Below are 17319 nucleotides of genomic sequence, written 5' to 3' on the forward strand. Positions count from 1 at the left end.
AATTTTCCCATGGGGCTGCATGAGAAATTGGGATGGTTTTAGAGGGCCGGACTAATATAATTAACTCAGTTTTACCCAATACTGTATATAGCATATATACTATCCCTTCATATACAAACAGTAAGTTACGGACTGTGTGACCCCTCGTGGCCCTGCACGCACACATGTCCTTTTTTTCTCTGGCAGCACGGGTGTCACACGGATCGCACACTGATGTGATCTGTGTGACATCAGTGTGACAAATACCAGAGAAAACACGGGTCTTTTTAATAAAAAGATTTTCTATATTTACCTAACTCCAGCGCTGCTGTCTCTGGCTCTGCTGCCTCCCGCTCCTTATCGCTGGTAATTATACTCACTGAATATTCACTGCCGTGAGCAGCTGGAAGCAGGGACAGCGCTGGGGACCGCATCGCTGGGTGAGTATACAGGTGTGTGTGTATGTTGAGAACCTGTAAGCCGGAGCATCTCGGGGACTCGTCACAGTTCCCAATGAACTCTGATGAACCCATGAAGCTGTAGCGTGGGTGTCGCAGGATGGTCATCAAAGTTCATTGGAAACTCTGATGACCTCCTGGAGGTCACTGTGCTTGCAGAATACTCACCTGTCCCTGCGGTGATGTCCTCAACGGTGCTGTGCCCGGTGCTGTCATCGCGATGCTCCGGCTTCCAGGTCCTGAGTGCGGTGAATAATCAATGAATGAGCAGTGGTCAGGAGCGGGAGGCAGCAGAGCTGAAGAAAGCAGGTAAATATGGAAAATCTTTTTATTTCACAGACTCGTGTTTTCTCCGGTACCTGTCACATGTATGCAAACAGGTACCGGAGAAACGCAATCAGGCCCTGTAATGGCGGTATGGCGCTGCAGGGGGCGGGGAGAGAGCACGTGGTACCCGATGTAACTCCAGTACCACTCGCAGTTACGGGCTTTTCTCTCTGCACGCACGCACACATACATACACACACGCACACGCTATATAGATATATACACAAACAATCCCCATATACTACATCACTACACCCCCATATACACCTGTAATATACATCACTGCACCCCCATAAACACCTGTAATATACATCACTGCACCCCCATATACACCTGTAATATACATCACTACACCCCTATATACACCTGTAATATACATCACTGCACCCCCATATACACCTGTAATATACATCACTACACCCCCATATACACCTGTAATATACATCACTGCACCCCTATATACACCTGTAATATACATCACTACACCCCTATATACACCTGTAATATACATCACTGCACCCCTATATACACCTGTAATATACATCACTACACCCCTATATACACCTGTAATATACATCACTGCACCCCCATATACACCTGTAATATACATCACTACACCCCTATATACACCTGTAATATACATCACTACACCCCCATATACACCTGTAATATACATCACTGCACCCCTATATACACCTGTAATATACATCACTACACCCCTATATACACCTGTAATATACATCACTGCACCCCTATATACACCTGTAATATACATCACTACACCCCTATATACACCTGTAATATACATCACTGCACCCCCATATACACCTGTAATATACATCACTACACCCCTATATACACCTGTAATATACATCACTACACCCCTATATACACCTGTAATATACATCACTGCACCCCCATATACACCTGTAATATACATCACTACACCCCTATATACACCTGTAATATACATCACTGCACCCCTATATACACCTGTAATATACATCACTACACCCCTATATACACCTGTAATATACATCACTGCACCCCCATATACACCTGTAATATACATCACTGCACCCCCATATACACCTGTAATATACATCACTGCACCCCCATATACACCTGTAATATACATCACTACACCCCTATATACACCTGTAATATACATCACTGCACCCCTATATACACCTGTAATATACATCACTACACCCCTATATACACCTGTAATATACATCACTGCACCCCTATATACACCTATAATATACATCACTGCACCCCTATATACACCTGTAATATACATCACTGCACCCCCATATACACCTGTAATATACATCACTGCACCCCCATATACACCTGTAATATACATCACTACACCCCTATATACACCTGTAATATACATCACTGCACCCCCATATACACCTGTAATATGCATCACTACACCCCTATATACACCTGTAATATACATCACTGCACCCCCATATACACCTGTAATATACATCACTACACCCCTATATACACCTGTAATATACATCACTGCACCCCCATATACACCTGTAATATACATCACTACACCCCTATATACACCTGTAATATACATCACTGCACCCCTATATACACCTGTAATATACATCACTACACCCCCATATACACCTGTAATATACATCACTGCACCCCCATATACACCTGTAATATACATCACTACACCCCCATATACACCTGTAATATACATCACTACACCCCTATATACACCTGTAATATACATCACTACACCCCCATATACACCTGTAATATACATCACTACACCCCCATATACACCTGTAATATACATCACTGCACCCCCATATACACCTGTTATATACATCACTGCACCCCCATATACACCTGTAATATACATCACTGCACCCCCATATACACCTGTAATATACATCACTACACCCCTATATACACCTGTAATATACATCACTGCACCCCCATATACACCTGTAATATACATCACTGCACCCCCATATACACCTGTAATATACATCACTGCACCCCCATATACACCTGTAATATACATCACTACACCCCTATATACACCTGTAATATACATCACTGCACCCCCATATACACCTGTAATATACATCACTGCACCCCCATATACACCTGTAATATACATCACTACACTGCTATATACTCCTGTAATATACATCACTACATCCACATATACATCACTAGACCCCTATATACTACACCTGTAAAACTACATTGCCATATACTACATCACTCCCCCCAAATATTACTTACCAGTTACCCCCCCCTCACCTCCACTCCCCCCATTGTCCCCTCAGGTTACTAGTCACCACTCACCTTTCCCTCCTCAGACACCTCCGTACGGGCTCCCGCTGACATCCTTCTTCTCTTGTACGGCTCCCCGCTGAGCTGCTTCCTCTCTCCATACGGGCTCTGGCTGCTGCATCTTCTTCTCCTGCCGGGGCGGGAACTTTTCAAATGACACACACGCGCGCCGTACTGACGACATCAGGGCGCGCGCGTGTGTGTCACAGAGAAAGTGCCGGCAGGAAACAGAGGACAGATTCCTGCGTTCCGCTGCTGCACTGTGCGGTGCTGCAGTATCTGTCTTCTGTTCCTTGCCGGCAAGCAGCGTGTGATGAGGGCAATCTGACCACGGGCCACCCGGAGCCTGGAGCTCCGGACAACAGGTCAGATTGCCCTCATCAGTGACCGGCCAGCAAGGACGCCCGGAGCCAGGCAGGCCGGTCACAGAGAGTAGGCGGGCCGGATGTGGCCCGCGGGCCGCCCCTTGCCCAGGTCTGCTATAGACAATACCCTGTCTACTCCAGTAAATTCCAATAATATCATCAAAGGTATAACGGTAATCTAGACCAACACACATGCGCCTCTACCATAGGCAAGTGTCCGCTGTAAATGTCAAGTAAAGCCCATCAAAATTCTATACTGCACTATGGCTGGCAAAAATGTAAAAGGCTTTCTACATTATGTATCCTGTCCTAACCGTTTGACATACACCATTATACTATACAATGCTCAGCATAAATCAATACACCTTCTTTCAAAAGTAAGATTTTATTCAATATTTCACTAAAACTAAAAAACAATTTTCAACATTTTGACAAGAATGAGCTTTCTAGAAATTTGTTTTTAACTCATACCATGAGTGCAATGTTAATAATATAACTCTCATTACAAAATTATCAGTTTTACTCAAATTAGTTGATTTAGAAATAAATACCCCACATCAAACACTACCACATTTAGTATTTTGTATGACCTCCATGATTTTTAAGGACAGCAACAAGTCATCTATTCATGGAATGAACAGGTTGGTGATATATTACATCTATCTTTTTCCATTCTTCAAGAATGACCTCTTTCATAGCCTGGATGCTGGATGGATAATGATGCTTAACTTGTCTCTTCAGAATTGCCTTAGGTGTTAGATTGGGTTCAGATCAGGAGACACACTGAATCACTTTCACCCTCATCTTCTTGTAACAGTGGACTCAGATGTGATTTGGATTATTATGATGGAAAACTGCACGTCTACCAAGGGCATGGAGTGATGGTAGCATCTTCTCTCTCACTACAGAGCAGGACATCTGAATTCATGATACCATCAATAAAATGTATCTCCGAACACCAGCAGCACTCATCCACATAAGGACACTGTTACCACCATCTTTCACTGTACACATTGTCCTCTTTTCTTTGGACTCATCACCTTAGTGACACCATACAGTTTTGAAGCCATCAGTTTCACAAACATTTATCTTGATCACATCACTCCAGAATATGGAGCCCTAATAGTCTTCACATTTTTCAGCATGGGCTCTGGCATACCATAAGCTGGCTTTTCTGTACATGGGCTGTAGGGGAGGCTTCCTCCATGGATAACACCCGTGCATGCCATTCTTCTGCAGTGTATGTGGTATTGAATCATGGGAAATAGTCAAGCTGGTTTTGCTTTCTACTTTTCTAGCTAACTGCAGTAAACTTGTGTGCCTTCTTCAACCCTTCTCATTAAAAGATGCTCCTGTTAAAGGGAACCTGTCACCACTTTTTTGGCTATAAGCTGCAGCCTCCACCACCGAGCTCTTTATATACAGCATTCTAACATGCTGTATATAAGAGCCCAGGCTGGGGGTATAACATAAACACTTTATAATACTCACCTAACGGTTGCTGCGGTGGGCCTTATGGGCATTTCCGTTGTCCGGTGCTGGCGCCTCCCCTTTTGGCCATCTTCGTCCTCTTTCTCAAGCCTGGGTGCATGACACTAGCTACGTCATACACACTCGCCGGCTCTGCGCAGGCGCACTACAATACTTTGATCTGCCCTGCTCAGGACAGATCAAAGTGTGCCTGCTCAAGACCTGAATGCCGACGAGTGTGTATGACGTCGGACCAGTCATGCAACGCGGCTAGAGAAGGAGAACAAAGATGGCCAAAAGAGGTGGTGCCGGGACCGGACAATGGAGACGCCCATAAGGCCCACTGCGCCACCGTTGGGTAAGTGTTATAAAGTGTTTTTTATGTTATACCCCCAGCCTGGGCTCTTATATACAGCATGTTAGAATGCTGTATAGAAGAGCCTGGTGGTGGTGGCCGCAACTTATAGGCTGAAAAAGTGGTGACAGGTTCCCTTTAAGTTGTTAACTTCCATGCATGGCCTAGAAGTCTGTCAGATAGTTACAATTCCATCTTTGTTAAATTTATGTGCCACTTTCACTACAGTATTCTCACTGATAAATAAAGCTTGGCTGATCTTCATGTAGTTATCATCTTTCTTGTATAAATAAAGAGAATTTTGTTTACTTACCGTAAATTATTTTTCTTATAGTTCCGTAATGGGAGACCAAGACCATGGGTGTATAGCTTCTGCCTCCGGAGGACACACAAAGTACTACACTAAAAAGTGTAGCTCCTCCCTCCTAGCATATACACCCCCTGGATAACCAAATATAGCCAGTTTAGTCCAAAAGCTGAAGGAGGACAGCCACCCACAAGTAGAGATAGAGCAAAAACCGGAACAACCGGAGCCTCTGTCTACAACAACAGCCGGTGAAAACACACGGAACAAGAAAACTGCCAACAGGCAACAGGGAGGGTGCTGGGTCTCCCATTACGGAACTATAAGAAAAAGAATTTACGGTAAGTAAACAAAATTCTCTTTTTCTTCATCGTTCCTTATGGGAGACCCAGACCATGGGACGTCTCAAAGCAGTCCATGGGTGGGAATAAACAGAAAACTGAGAAGTAGGCGAAACCTAACTTCACAAATGGGCGCCGCCTGAAGGATGCGTCTGCCCAAGCTCGCATCTGCCGAAGCATGAGCATGCACTTGGTAGTGCTTCGAAAAGGTATGCAGACTAGTCCAAGTGGCAGCCTGACAGACCTGCTGAGCCGTAGCCTGGTGCCTGAAAGCCCAAGAGGCACCGACAGCTCTGGTCGAGTGTGCCTTGATCCCCGGCGGGGGAGGCACTTGAGTACACTGGTAGGCATTGGAAATGGCCGACCTAATCCAACGAGCTAGGGTCGGCTTAGAAGCCGAGAGGCCCTTACGCCGACCTGAGGTCAGCACAAAGAGAGAGGTGCACCGCCTAAGAGCAGCGGTGCGAGAAACATAGATCCGGAGCGCCCGCACCAAATCCAGAGTATGCAACGCTTTTTCAAAGCGATGAACAGGAGCCGGACAAAAGGAAGGCAAGGAAATGTCCTGGTTAAGGTGGAAAGGAGATACCACCTTAGGAAGAAAGTCCGGAGTCGGACGGAGAACCACCTTGTCTTGATGAAAAACCAAAAAAGGTGACTCTGAAGAGAGAGTAGCCAATTCAGAGACTCTCCTGAGGGAAGTTATGGCCACTAGAAAGACCACTTTCTGTGAAAGACGAGACAAAGAAACCTCCCTAAGTGGCTCAAAAGGGGGTTTCTGCAAGGCCGTGAGGACCAGATTAAGGTCCCAGGGATCCAAAGGCCGCCGGTAAGGCGGAATGATGTGAGATGCGCCCTGCATGAAGGTGCGCACCTGAGCCAGCCGGGCGATACGCCGCTGGAACAACACTGACAGAGCCGAGACCTGTCCCTTGAGGGAATTGAGGGATAGTCCTAGCTGCAGACCGGACTGTAGAAAGGACAGATGGGTCGGCAGGGAAAAAGGCCAAGGAGCATGGCCGGAAGAGCGACACCAGGACAGGAAAATTCTCCAGGCCCTGTGATATATCTTGGCCGAGGAAGACGTCCGAGCCCGAGTCATAGTGGAGATGACTTCAGGAGGGATACCAGAAGTCGTCAAGATCCAGGACTCAAGAGCCACGCCGTCAATCTGAGAGCCGCAGAACTCTGGCGGAAAAACGGACCTTGTGAGAGAAGGTCTGGACGGTCCGGAAGATGCCACGGCACGTCCACGGACAGATGGTGCAGGTCTGGGTACCAAGCTCGCCTGGGCCAGTCTGGAGCAATGAGGATGACCCGACGGCCCTCCATTCTGATCTTGCGCAGGACTCTGGGCAAGAGAGCTAGAGGGGGAAACACGTAAGACAGACGAAACTGGGACCAATCTTGAACCAGCGCGTCCGCTGCAAAGGCCTGAGGATCGTGGGAGCGAGCCACGTAAACCGGAACCTTGTTGTTGTGCCGGGATGCCATTAGATCCACTTCCGGAGTGCCTCACTTGCGGCAGATTGTCCGAAACACTGCCGGATGCAGAGCCCACTCGCCGCTGTCCACGGTTTGACGGCTGAGATAATCTGCCTCCCAGTTTTCCACGCCTGGGATGTGGACTGCGGATATGGTGGACTTGGAGTCCTCCGTCCACTGGAGGATGCGTTGAACCTCCAACATTGCCAGGCGGCCGCGTGTCCCGCCCTGGTGATTGATGTAGGCAACCGCTGTCGCGTTGTCTGACTGGACTCGAATGTGCTTGCCCGCCAACAGATGGTGAAAGGCTAAGAGAGCTAGAAGCACAGCTCTTATTTCCAGCACATTGATCGAGAGGGCTGATTCGGACTGAGTCCAAGTGCCCTGCGCCCTGTGGTGGAGATATACTGCTCCCCAGCCGATTAGACTGGCATCTGTGGTGAGGACCACCCAGGACGGGGCCAGGAAGGAGCGTCCCTGAGACAGAGAGAGGGGCCGAAGCCACCACTGAAGGGAGCTCCTGGTCTGTGGCGACAGAGCCACCAACCTGTGCAAGGAGTAAGTCCGCTTGTCCCAACAGCGGAGAATGTCCAGCTGCAGAGGACGCAGATGGAACTGGGCAAAGGGAACCGCTTCCATTGACGCCACCATCTGACCCAGCACCTCCATTAGGTGCCTGATGGAGTGACGGCGAGACCTCAGCAAAGAGCGCACCGCCAGATGGAGGGACTGCTGTTTGACTAAGGGCAGCTTTACAAGTGCCGGCAAAGTCTCGAACTGCATCCCTAGGTACGTGAGACTCTGGGTCGGAGTCAGAGTGGACTTGGGTAGATTGACAAGCCACCCGAACTGGACTAGAGTGGCGAGAGTGAGCGAGACACTCCGCTGACAGTCTGCACTGGATGAAGCCTTGACCAGAAGGTCGTCCAGGTAAGGAATCACTGCCAACCCCTGGAGGTGCAGAACCGCAACCACTGCTGCCATGACCTTGGTGAATACTCGAGGGGCCGTGGCTAACCCGAAGGGGAGAGCCACGAATTGGAAATGTTCCTCTCCGATTGCAAACCGTAGCCAACGCTGGTGTGAAACTGCAATTGGCACATGCAGATAGGCATCTCTGATGTCGATGGATGCTAGAAAATCTCCTTCGGTCATTGAGGCAATGACTGATCGCAGAGACTCCATGCGAAAATGCCGCACCTGAACATGCTTGTTGAGAAGCTTGAGATCCAGGATGGGCCGGAAGGAACCGTCCTTCTTGGGGACTAGGAAGAGATTTGAGTAGAAACCTCTGAACCGTTCCCGGGCGGGAACCGGTACAATTACTCCATTGGCCTGCAAGGATGCCACGGCCTGAGAGAAGGCGGCGGCCTTGGAGCAGGGGGGGAGTGGACATAAAAAATCTGTTTGGCGGGCTGGAAGAGAATTCTATCCTCCCACTAATCGGAGACGTGTTGAAACCACACGTCGCCAAAGTGGGAGAGCCTGCCACTGACCAAGGACGTTGCTGGCGCGGCCAGATAGTCAAGAGGAGGCTGCCTTGGTGGCAGCGGCTCCTGCGGTCTTCTGAGGACGCGGCTTCGTGCGCCAGCTGGGTTTTCGGTCCTTGGCTGAGTTAGTGGACGAGGCTGAGGGCTTAGAGGATGACCAGTTAGAGGAACGAAAGGAACGAAACCTCGACTGGTTCCTGCCCTGGACAGGTTTCATGGTTTTAGTTTGTGGCAAGGAAGTACTCTTCCTGCCAGTAGCTTCCTTAATAATTTCATCCAGTTGTTCGCCGAACAGCCGGGGCCCAGCAAATGGGAGCCCAGCAAGGTACTTCTTGGAAGAAGCGTCTGCTTTCCACTCTCGAAGCCACAAGATCCTGCGGATAGCGAGGGAATTAGCCGAAGCCACCGCCGTGCGGTGAGAAGCCTCCAGAATGGCAGACATGGCATAGGATGAAAAGGCTGAAGCCTGGGAAGTTAAGGCAACCATTTCGGGCATAGAGTCCCTGGTCAGGGAATGCATCTCCTCCAGAGAAGCAGAGACGGCTTTGAGAGCCCATACTGCTGCAAAAGACGGGGAAAACGAGGCCCCTGCCGCTTCATATACAGATTTGGCCAGAAGGTCAACCTGGCGGTCAGTGGAATCCTTAAGTGAGGTGCCATCAGCCACAGATACAACTGTCTGGGCTGAGATTCTAGACACTGGAGGGTCTACCTTCGGTGAATGAGCCCACTCCTTGGCCACCTCTGGTGGAAAGGGAAAACGGTCATCAGAACTACGCTTTGGGAAGTGTTTGTCAGGACAGGCCCTGGGCTTGGTCACAGTGGCCTGAAAACTGGAGTGGTTAAAGAACACACTCCTTGCTCTCTTAGGTGAGGTAAACTGGTGCTTTTCTACCAGAGAGGGTTGTTCCTCTGATACTGGTGGATTGAGGTCCAGTACAGAATTAATGGACGCAATCAAATCACTAACATCTGCATCACCTTCGGTCAGATCAATGGGGCACATGGAGGTAGCGTCAGAGCCCACAGTAAAGGCATCCTCCTCGTCCTGCGATTCAGCTCGTGAATCAGAGCCGCGGGACGAGGAAGGAGAGGAGCCCCTGCGTCTCCGTTTAGGAGGACGGGGTCTGAGCTCTGTGAGCTCTGCTGAGCGAGCCATAGCAGCAGAGGCGCCCTGAGAAGGGGGCTGATGCATGCTCAGCAGAGTCCGGGAAAACTGTCCCATGGAGTCGGCAAAGGACTGGGAGATAGACCTAGAGAAGGATTCTACCCAAGCCGGGGGTTCAGCCACCGGAGCCGGAGCAGCCGGAGGGACCACTGGGAGTGAGACTCCAGGCTGAGGCACCACCATGTTAGAGCAGGCATCACAATGTGGATATGTGCTCGGTTCAGGCAGTACGAGCTTACATGCAGTGCATATTGAGTACAGCCTTGCAGCCTTGCTCCTTGTGTGAGACATGCTGCTGAAGTGGGGGTTATGAGCAGAATGGCCCCCAGAGAGTATATAAGCAGGTCCACAACCGGAGGTTGTGGCTTACCAGACCGTTTGTGTGCCCTCCAGATCCCACAGGCCGGACCCCCAGAGAGATGCTGCAGCCAGCTCCGATCAGTGTGAGAACGCTGATAAAATGGCGCCGGAGCGAGGAGAGGGGGCGGGGCCTACTCAAAGAGCGGGATCCGGAGGGCCAGGGAGGTATACAGAGGAGGGAATCTTTCCTCAGAGAGGAGTGTCCCTTCCCTGTGCCGAATAGCCGCTGGGCGGAGCCGCACTGTCCCTCTGCATGATTGGCATGCAGGGGCAGTGAAAACGAAAGTAGGCCTCATGCGAAGCCGGGGCCTAAATTTAACAATGCGGCCGGCGCGCAGGCACCATCGTTGCGGTTCTCCGGTGAAAACCAGAGAACCGGCCGGAAAAGTCAGCATAGTTACACAGCACACTCTCCCCAACAATAAAGTACAAGGGACCCCCCGATAACCACGTCTCAGATACTTAGCTTGTGAGACGCAGGGCCAGGTCCCTGAGGGATGAGTGCTCCGTCCGGCAGGATCCAAAAGGGGCTGCGGATGGAGACCGGTCTCCTGCAAGGCAGTGAGAAGCGTGCTGGCTCCCACTTCAAGCCAGAGCCCGAGGGGATGGTGAAGGAGCGCGGCATGAAGGGCTCCAGCCCTGAAATCAACCTTAACAACACCGCCGAGACAGTGGGGTGAGAAGGGACATGCCGAGAGTCCAGACTTGGACCCGCTTTTCTTCAAAATCTTTCCAAAAATCAAAATCAGATGAGAATGCATGTGTGGATGTGTGCCTCCTGAACACAAAGCATTGAACTGGCTATATTTGGTTATCCAGGGGGTGTATATGCTAGGAGGGAGGCGCTACACTTTTTAGTGTAGTACTTTGTGTGTCCTCCGGAGGCAGAAGCTATACACCCATGGTCTGGGTCTCCCATAAGGAACGATGAAGAAAAATTATTTTCTTTCTCAGGTTTTATGACATTTCTCTTTCATGTGGTGCCATTGCTGCAGAATGAAATGAGAAGGGGTTTTCTTTGTTATGCAATGTTCCTTTATAGTCCTTTATAGTCACCTATTTAATGATGAATTAGACTGGAACGTGGTTGAATTCTTGTTGATTAGAATTTTGTAGTCTAAACTTTAACTTTGGTCTTAAGACTTTCATTAGAGTGTACTCATTTTTGCAATATGATGAATTTGTTTGGAAAATTACTTTTTGGGTGGGCAAAATAACTAAATGTGTCTGGATTCAATGTCCCATGTTTCTGGAAGTATTTTCTAGTATGGTATCCCATAAAAAATATTGATTCGGAAAGGAAACTAAAGGTTTTCTGACAAATTGATTGGTGTGTACTCATTTATGCAGATCACTGTACAAGCTTATTTAAAAGTTTACTGGCTGGTAGTAGTAATAGTAGCATACTTCCAATACATTTGGTAATTTTAAATATCCAAAACGTTTTCCTGAGAACACTGTACCTGGCAAAAATAAGAAGCAGACGTTATCTGAATGGCTCTGTGTTTGTGTCTAGATCTTAAAGGGAATCTTAAAGGTTTTTTCCAACTAATCTAAAAGTAGCATAGACACGGAGATCATGATTTCACATATGTGTCGCTTACCAGGCTGCTAGCTTAAGTTTTGATGAAATCACTGTTGCAACAAGAAATTATCACTAGATAAACTAGTAAACGTGCTGCCATGTAGTCTTCCATAGTCATGATTTTTGGTTATTTGTGCCCCTACCAATTGCTTTTGCACAGTGTATACAGAGTGCTACCAATCAGTGGTGTGGGCAGGGATATACAGAGCTCAGCACTCAGAAAACTGCTAAATCTCCAGTAGATATAACAATGATTTTTTCAAAACAGCATCAAGCAGCCCAGTAAGTGATACATCGCTGGAATCAGGGTTTCTGCCCCTACTGCTTTTGTATTGGGTAGCAAAAAGCTGGTGATAGATTTCCTTTAAATCTCACCAATAATTAATAAACAATGTTTTTCATTACCAATGTGCACTAAGTTGCTGAAATAAAAGACTGCTTTGAGCTCATTTTGTGCATTAACCCATGTTACACTTTTTACCTGCATTTATTTGTACTGGATCAGCCCAATGAACATAGTTTAAAAAAATAAGAGAAACCCAGGATGTGGTGAATGAATCTCACCTTAGTCCTGGCCTTGATTCGCTTGTACACAAAATCAGAGTATGGACTACAGGGGATAAAGCGCCCTGTTCCCTGGGTCACATGTAAGGTCCCATCTTCCATCATGATCTTGCCTTGGCAGATAACCACCAGTGGTGCTCCTCGTAGCTCCATGCCTTCAAAGATATTATATTCTGCAGCCTAGAACACAAGAGACAGGGCTAAGGTCTTATATCACCATTATTAATCATTTTTAATGACGTCACTAAAACTTAAAGCTGAAAATAATGCAACTTTTGGAATTTTCATGCCAGTCCTAAACATCTACGCCAATATGTGTGGAGTATGGGTGGGACAGGACATGGCTACACCCGTCCATTAAATTGCTGAAAAATTACGTAACTTATGTCAGATATGTATTCCAGTTCCTGACTAGAATACATTTCTGGCATCACTTAGTGAAGGGCTCCCTGGAGTACGATGCGCCCAATTCATTAAGACTGGTGTAAGCAGCGCTAGTTTCGATGCATGGACTCCTTCACTTTCTTTCAGATCAGACACCAGGATGAGTGCGAGTAGTTCCAGCAAAATCCGTCTGGGCCAACAGAACAACTGTCACTGACAAACCACTGTGCGGGTTAATTCTTTTCTACCATGTCAGGCATATTGTGGGATAATAACAAGCTGGCTTATTTCTTTTTATTATCTGGCTTAGTCATTGTTGGCCTATTATCCCTGGTGCTGCACTGCTCCAGGACACGTCACCATACAATTAGATCATTTATACTAAAAAGCTAATATTTTAATGATGGAGTCAATCTCGGCTCATTAACCACTCTATATTTTAGTAAATGACAATACCGGAGTTTTACGGTCTCGGCGCTCCATGTTACTTACTGAGTGATGACTTTTGGCAGACACAATTTTCACTGCGTCTGGATCCCAGATGACCAAGTCACTGTCTGAGCCCACAGCTATTCTCCCTTTTCTGGGATACATGTTGAAGATCTTGGCAGCATTGGTACTGGTTACAGAAACAAACTGGTTTTCATCCATTTTCCCCGTAGCCTAAAACAGGAGGTAAGGTTACATGGGTGAGTTCACTTGTTGGCCCATTCATTCTCAGAAGAAATCTGTCCCCAGCACAGACCTTTGCAAAGAGGAACCATGATGTAGCCACTATGTCTGTTCTCCCAATCAGACAATTAGAGGCATAGTTTTCACACTAAGCACACTCATTACTGGCAATAATGGGGGGCACCTGCTAAAATGTTTTAGAACAGTATCTTGTACATATTCTTAGCTAAAGGTCAAGTTTTTTAACGTTAAAGGGAACCTGTAACATTCAGAAATGCTAAATTACTGTCAGAAATAGGGCTAATCTGCAGCTAAACAGCATTTATGTCTTGTCTGTCTGCCTTATAGGTGCAGCAGCTACAGGAAGATAATGAAACTGTATCCTCCCTGCAGCCGATTGCTTCCAGTCATTGGGAAGGTCCAGGAATCGAATACAGTAACAGCTCACTTTGATTGACAGCCTGCACTTCAAATATGAGGCAAAGCAGGCTTTCCTTATAGGGCATTTACCTGCAGATATAGTGGGAATTTACATGTAAACAGCATAATTACATAAAATCAGCAGATACAGGTAGAAAAATGTTATTGTCCTTCCAGTCATCAGCCACTGCTGATTGTTAATCAAAGTGCTAGGGAAGGATTACAGCATGCTCACTTCGCAATGAGCGGAAACAACCATTCCCTGCATGGTCCCTATGGCTGGAAGTGATCGGCTCAAGGGAGAGAATAAGGCTGTGCGCACGTTGCCTTCTGCTTTGACAAAAATTCTGCGTTTTGTCACTGCATGAGCATTTCAAAACGTAGCCAAAATGCTGCTTTTTGGATGCATTTTGAATGCAGAATGGATACAGAATTCATGCGTTCTGGATGCTTGCTCTGCCATAGACAGAGTGGGAAAAGCATCCAAAAGAAGTGACATTTGCTTTTTTAGAACGCATCGATTTTGTCAAAAATTTGGCATCCAAAACGCAACGTGTGCATGGAATTTGCTGACTTGTCATAGACTTTGCTGGGGAAGCAGAATGCATGCGTTTACGCTGCAGTTTAAGACGCTGAGTAAACATGAAAAAACGCAACATGCGCACATAGCCTAAAATGGAACTTTCCACCTGTAACCACTTCTCCAGTGACTTGGCTACACAGAGTTTAAATGCTTTTTACCTGCGCGTTAGCTCTATATTTGATGGTAAATAGCATTTTTAAATGTGACAGATTTTGTTTACCTGTGAACCATCCAAAGTATTAAAATACTGGGCCTGTTGGCATATGGCTCTGTAATAATGCTTTGAAATGCTATTTACAGTCAGCAGTTGCAGCAACATCGTGCAACTACACGAGCAGAAATGACCCTGTTCCCAATTGGGAAGGTAGAGATGGTTTATTAGTTGCCTTCCAGTTTGCTGTATACATAGTACAGAATGAGTGCTGTGTATGCAGCTAAGGCCGGTGTCCCACTTGCGAGTGTCTCGAGTGTATCTCACGCGAGTCTCGTGGTGCATCACCCGGCACAGACTCACACTCTCCTCACAGGAGCGGGTCGGTTGCATGCATCTCTATGCACCCAACCCGTTCCTGTGAGGAGAGTGTGAGAGGGTGATGTACCGCGAGACACACGCGAGATACACGCAATGCACTCGCAAGTGTGACACCGGCCTTAGGACCAGTTCCTCCTCCAAACCTGATGACCATGCGGCCATCATGTGGGTTCAGGAGCCGCTGTGTCTTGTAGACCAAGATCAACTGCAGTGTATTCAGGAGGCTGACTTTGTCCTAATTGGGACGATGGAGTTACAGGAGAAAATAGGCACTAATAAAAAGGCATTTATATGTTGAAATGTCCCCCCCAAAGGTCTTTTATAATCTTAAAGGAGGAACAATGTGTGATATAACTCATATAACTGAGAACAAAAAAATTAAAAGCAGGAATAAATAAAATGAATATTTTTTCAAAGTCACTCTCAGTCAAAATCACTGCTTCTAGTTCCACACCATATTAATATAATTGTAGCATAAAGGAAAACACAATGTAAAATTTATTTCTAGAAATCTTTTGTGATCATGAAAATAAAAAAAAAAAAAAAAAGACCATGAAAAAGAGACAGTATATTTCCTTTATTTCTTTACTTTTCCAAAGCAAAAAAAAAAAAATAAAAAAATATATATATATTTATATATAAATAAAATTGCCTAAAAATTAAGCTTCTCGTATCACAAGAAAAAGTGTCAAAAAAAAAACTGAGTAGCTGAACGACAAAACAATTTAGAAGTCTTAAAATCACATGTACAGAAAAAAAAATAAAATAAAATAATGTGTGCCTGGTCAAGAATAGGGAAAAGTGGCCTGTTCTTGACCATGATGGCGGAAAAAAAAAAATAGTATAAATATTCTAAATATAATCGCCTATTCAATCTATTAAGATACGCCTGTCCTACTTGTATGGTCCGCGTCTTACCACTGCCTTGTCCCAGATGATAGACATTCTTTCCTCAATGCCATTTGTTCCCTCAGGAATAAGAGTAAAGTTGTCCTTCCCAATCGCCTTCTGTGCTGTGCTGAATGTAGTATGGGCACTGCCAGTCACCTGCAGATCACCACTAAAGAAAGCACAAACAGTTCACTTGTTAGCCCTAATAAAGTGCCTGACAGCCATGTAAGACCAGTAGGAGGCGGTAATGAGCCACTAAATACGACTGTCAGCATATTTGAAAGAGTGCAGTCCAAAGAAATGAGAATCAGCACAGAGATGCAGCCCAGCTGAACTTACTTGAAAAACACACACACACACACAGACACACACACAGACACACAGACACACACACAGACACACACACACACTAAAGTATGCCGTAACATGTAAAGATCACCTATTCCCCGATATGTCATTCACTACAGAGTTCCACAAGGATTGTGCATCAAGAACTTCGAGAAATGGTTTTCATATCTCAGCTTAAGATTTAAGATGACCATGCAAAATGCCAAGAGTCATCTGGAGTGCTGTAAAACATGCCTGGAGCAGTGTAATTGAACTCTCTATGCATTATTAAAGGGAGTCTGTCAGCTGTTTTTTGCTAAGTAATCGGAGACCTGCATGATGTAGGCACAGAGACCCAGATTCCAGCGATGTATCACTTAGTTTACTGGGTGCAGCAGTGGAGCTACAAAGTTTACTCTCCTGCTGATCTGGCAGAGTTCAGAATGCTGAGCTATGTATAACACCGTCCACACCACTGATTGCCAGCTTATTTTGTACACTGTATATTGACAGAAAGCTGCCAATCAGTGGTGGGAGCAGAGTCAGACCGGAGGTATGTGACACGTACTCCTGTAGTGATAATCTCCTGCTGATAAAACATGGATTTTTTTGAGAACACAAAACACAGCTCAGTAAGCAACAACTGGAATCAGGGTCTCTTCCCATGTTATGCCGCTCAGATTACATAGCACAAACCTGCTGACAGACTCCCTTTAAGCGAAGGAGACACATGACAGTGGGTAGAGAGGAGACTCTCATTCTTTGCAATAGTTATTGTCTACTTGATGGAACTAGGCTGTGCGGTTCCCCTGTAAGAAACAGGCAGCTGACATGAGTTATTCACTTTTGTAAGGAAGATGGGGTTTAGGGTTCGCTCACATTGGTGTTTAAAATCGGCAAGTGAAATGAAAAAAAAACA

At 46.4% G+C, this 17319-nt stretch overlaps 1 protein-coding gene across 2 annotated transcripts in view; it reads right to left on the minus strand.

Moving 5' to 3' along the window:
- Positions 1–17319, minus strand: part of DPYSL3 (dihydropyrimidinase like 3) — a 179697-nt gene that overhangs the window by 300 nt on the left and 162078 nt on the right. For both annotated transcript variants that reach the window (XM_075344609.1, XM_075344610.1), the window contains exons 10-12: positions 16101–16242; positions 13468–13638; positions 12592–12771 (exon numbers count right to left, since the gene is read on the minus strand). In XM_075344609.1, the coding sequence (XP_075200724.1) occupies positions 12592–12771; positions 13468–13638; positions 16101–16242 (493 nt within the window). The remainder of the gene's footprint in view (positions 1–12591; positions 12772–13467; positions 13639–16100; positions 16243–17319) is intronic.

This window comes from Anomaloglossus baeobatrachus, chromosome 4, assembly GCF_048569485.1.
Source record: "Anomaloglossus baeobatrachus isolate aAnoBae1 chromosome 4, aAnoBae1.hap1, whole genome shotgun sequence".
Lineage (NCBI taxonomy): Eukaryota > Metazoa > Chordata > Amphibia > Anura > Aromobatidae > Anomaloglossus > Anomaloglossus baeobatrachus.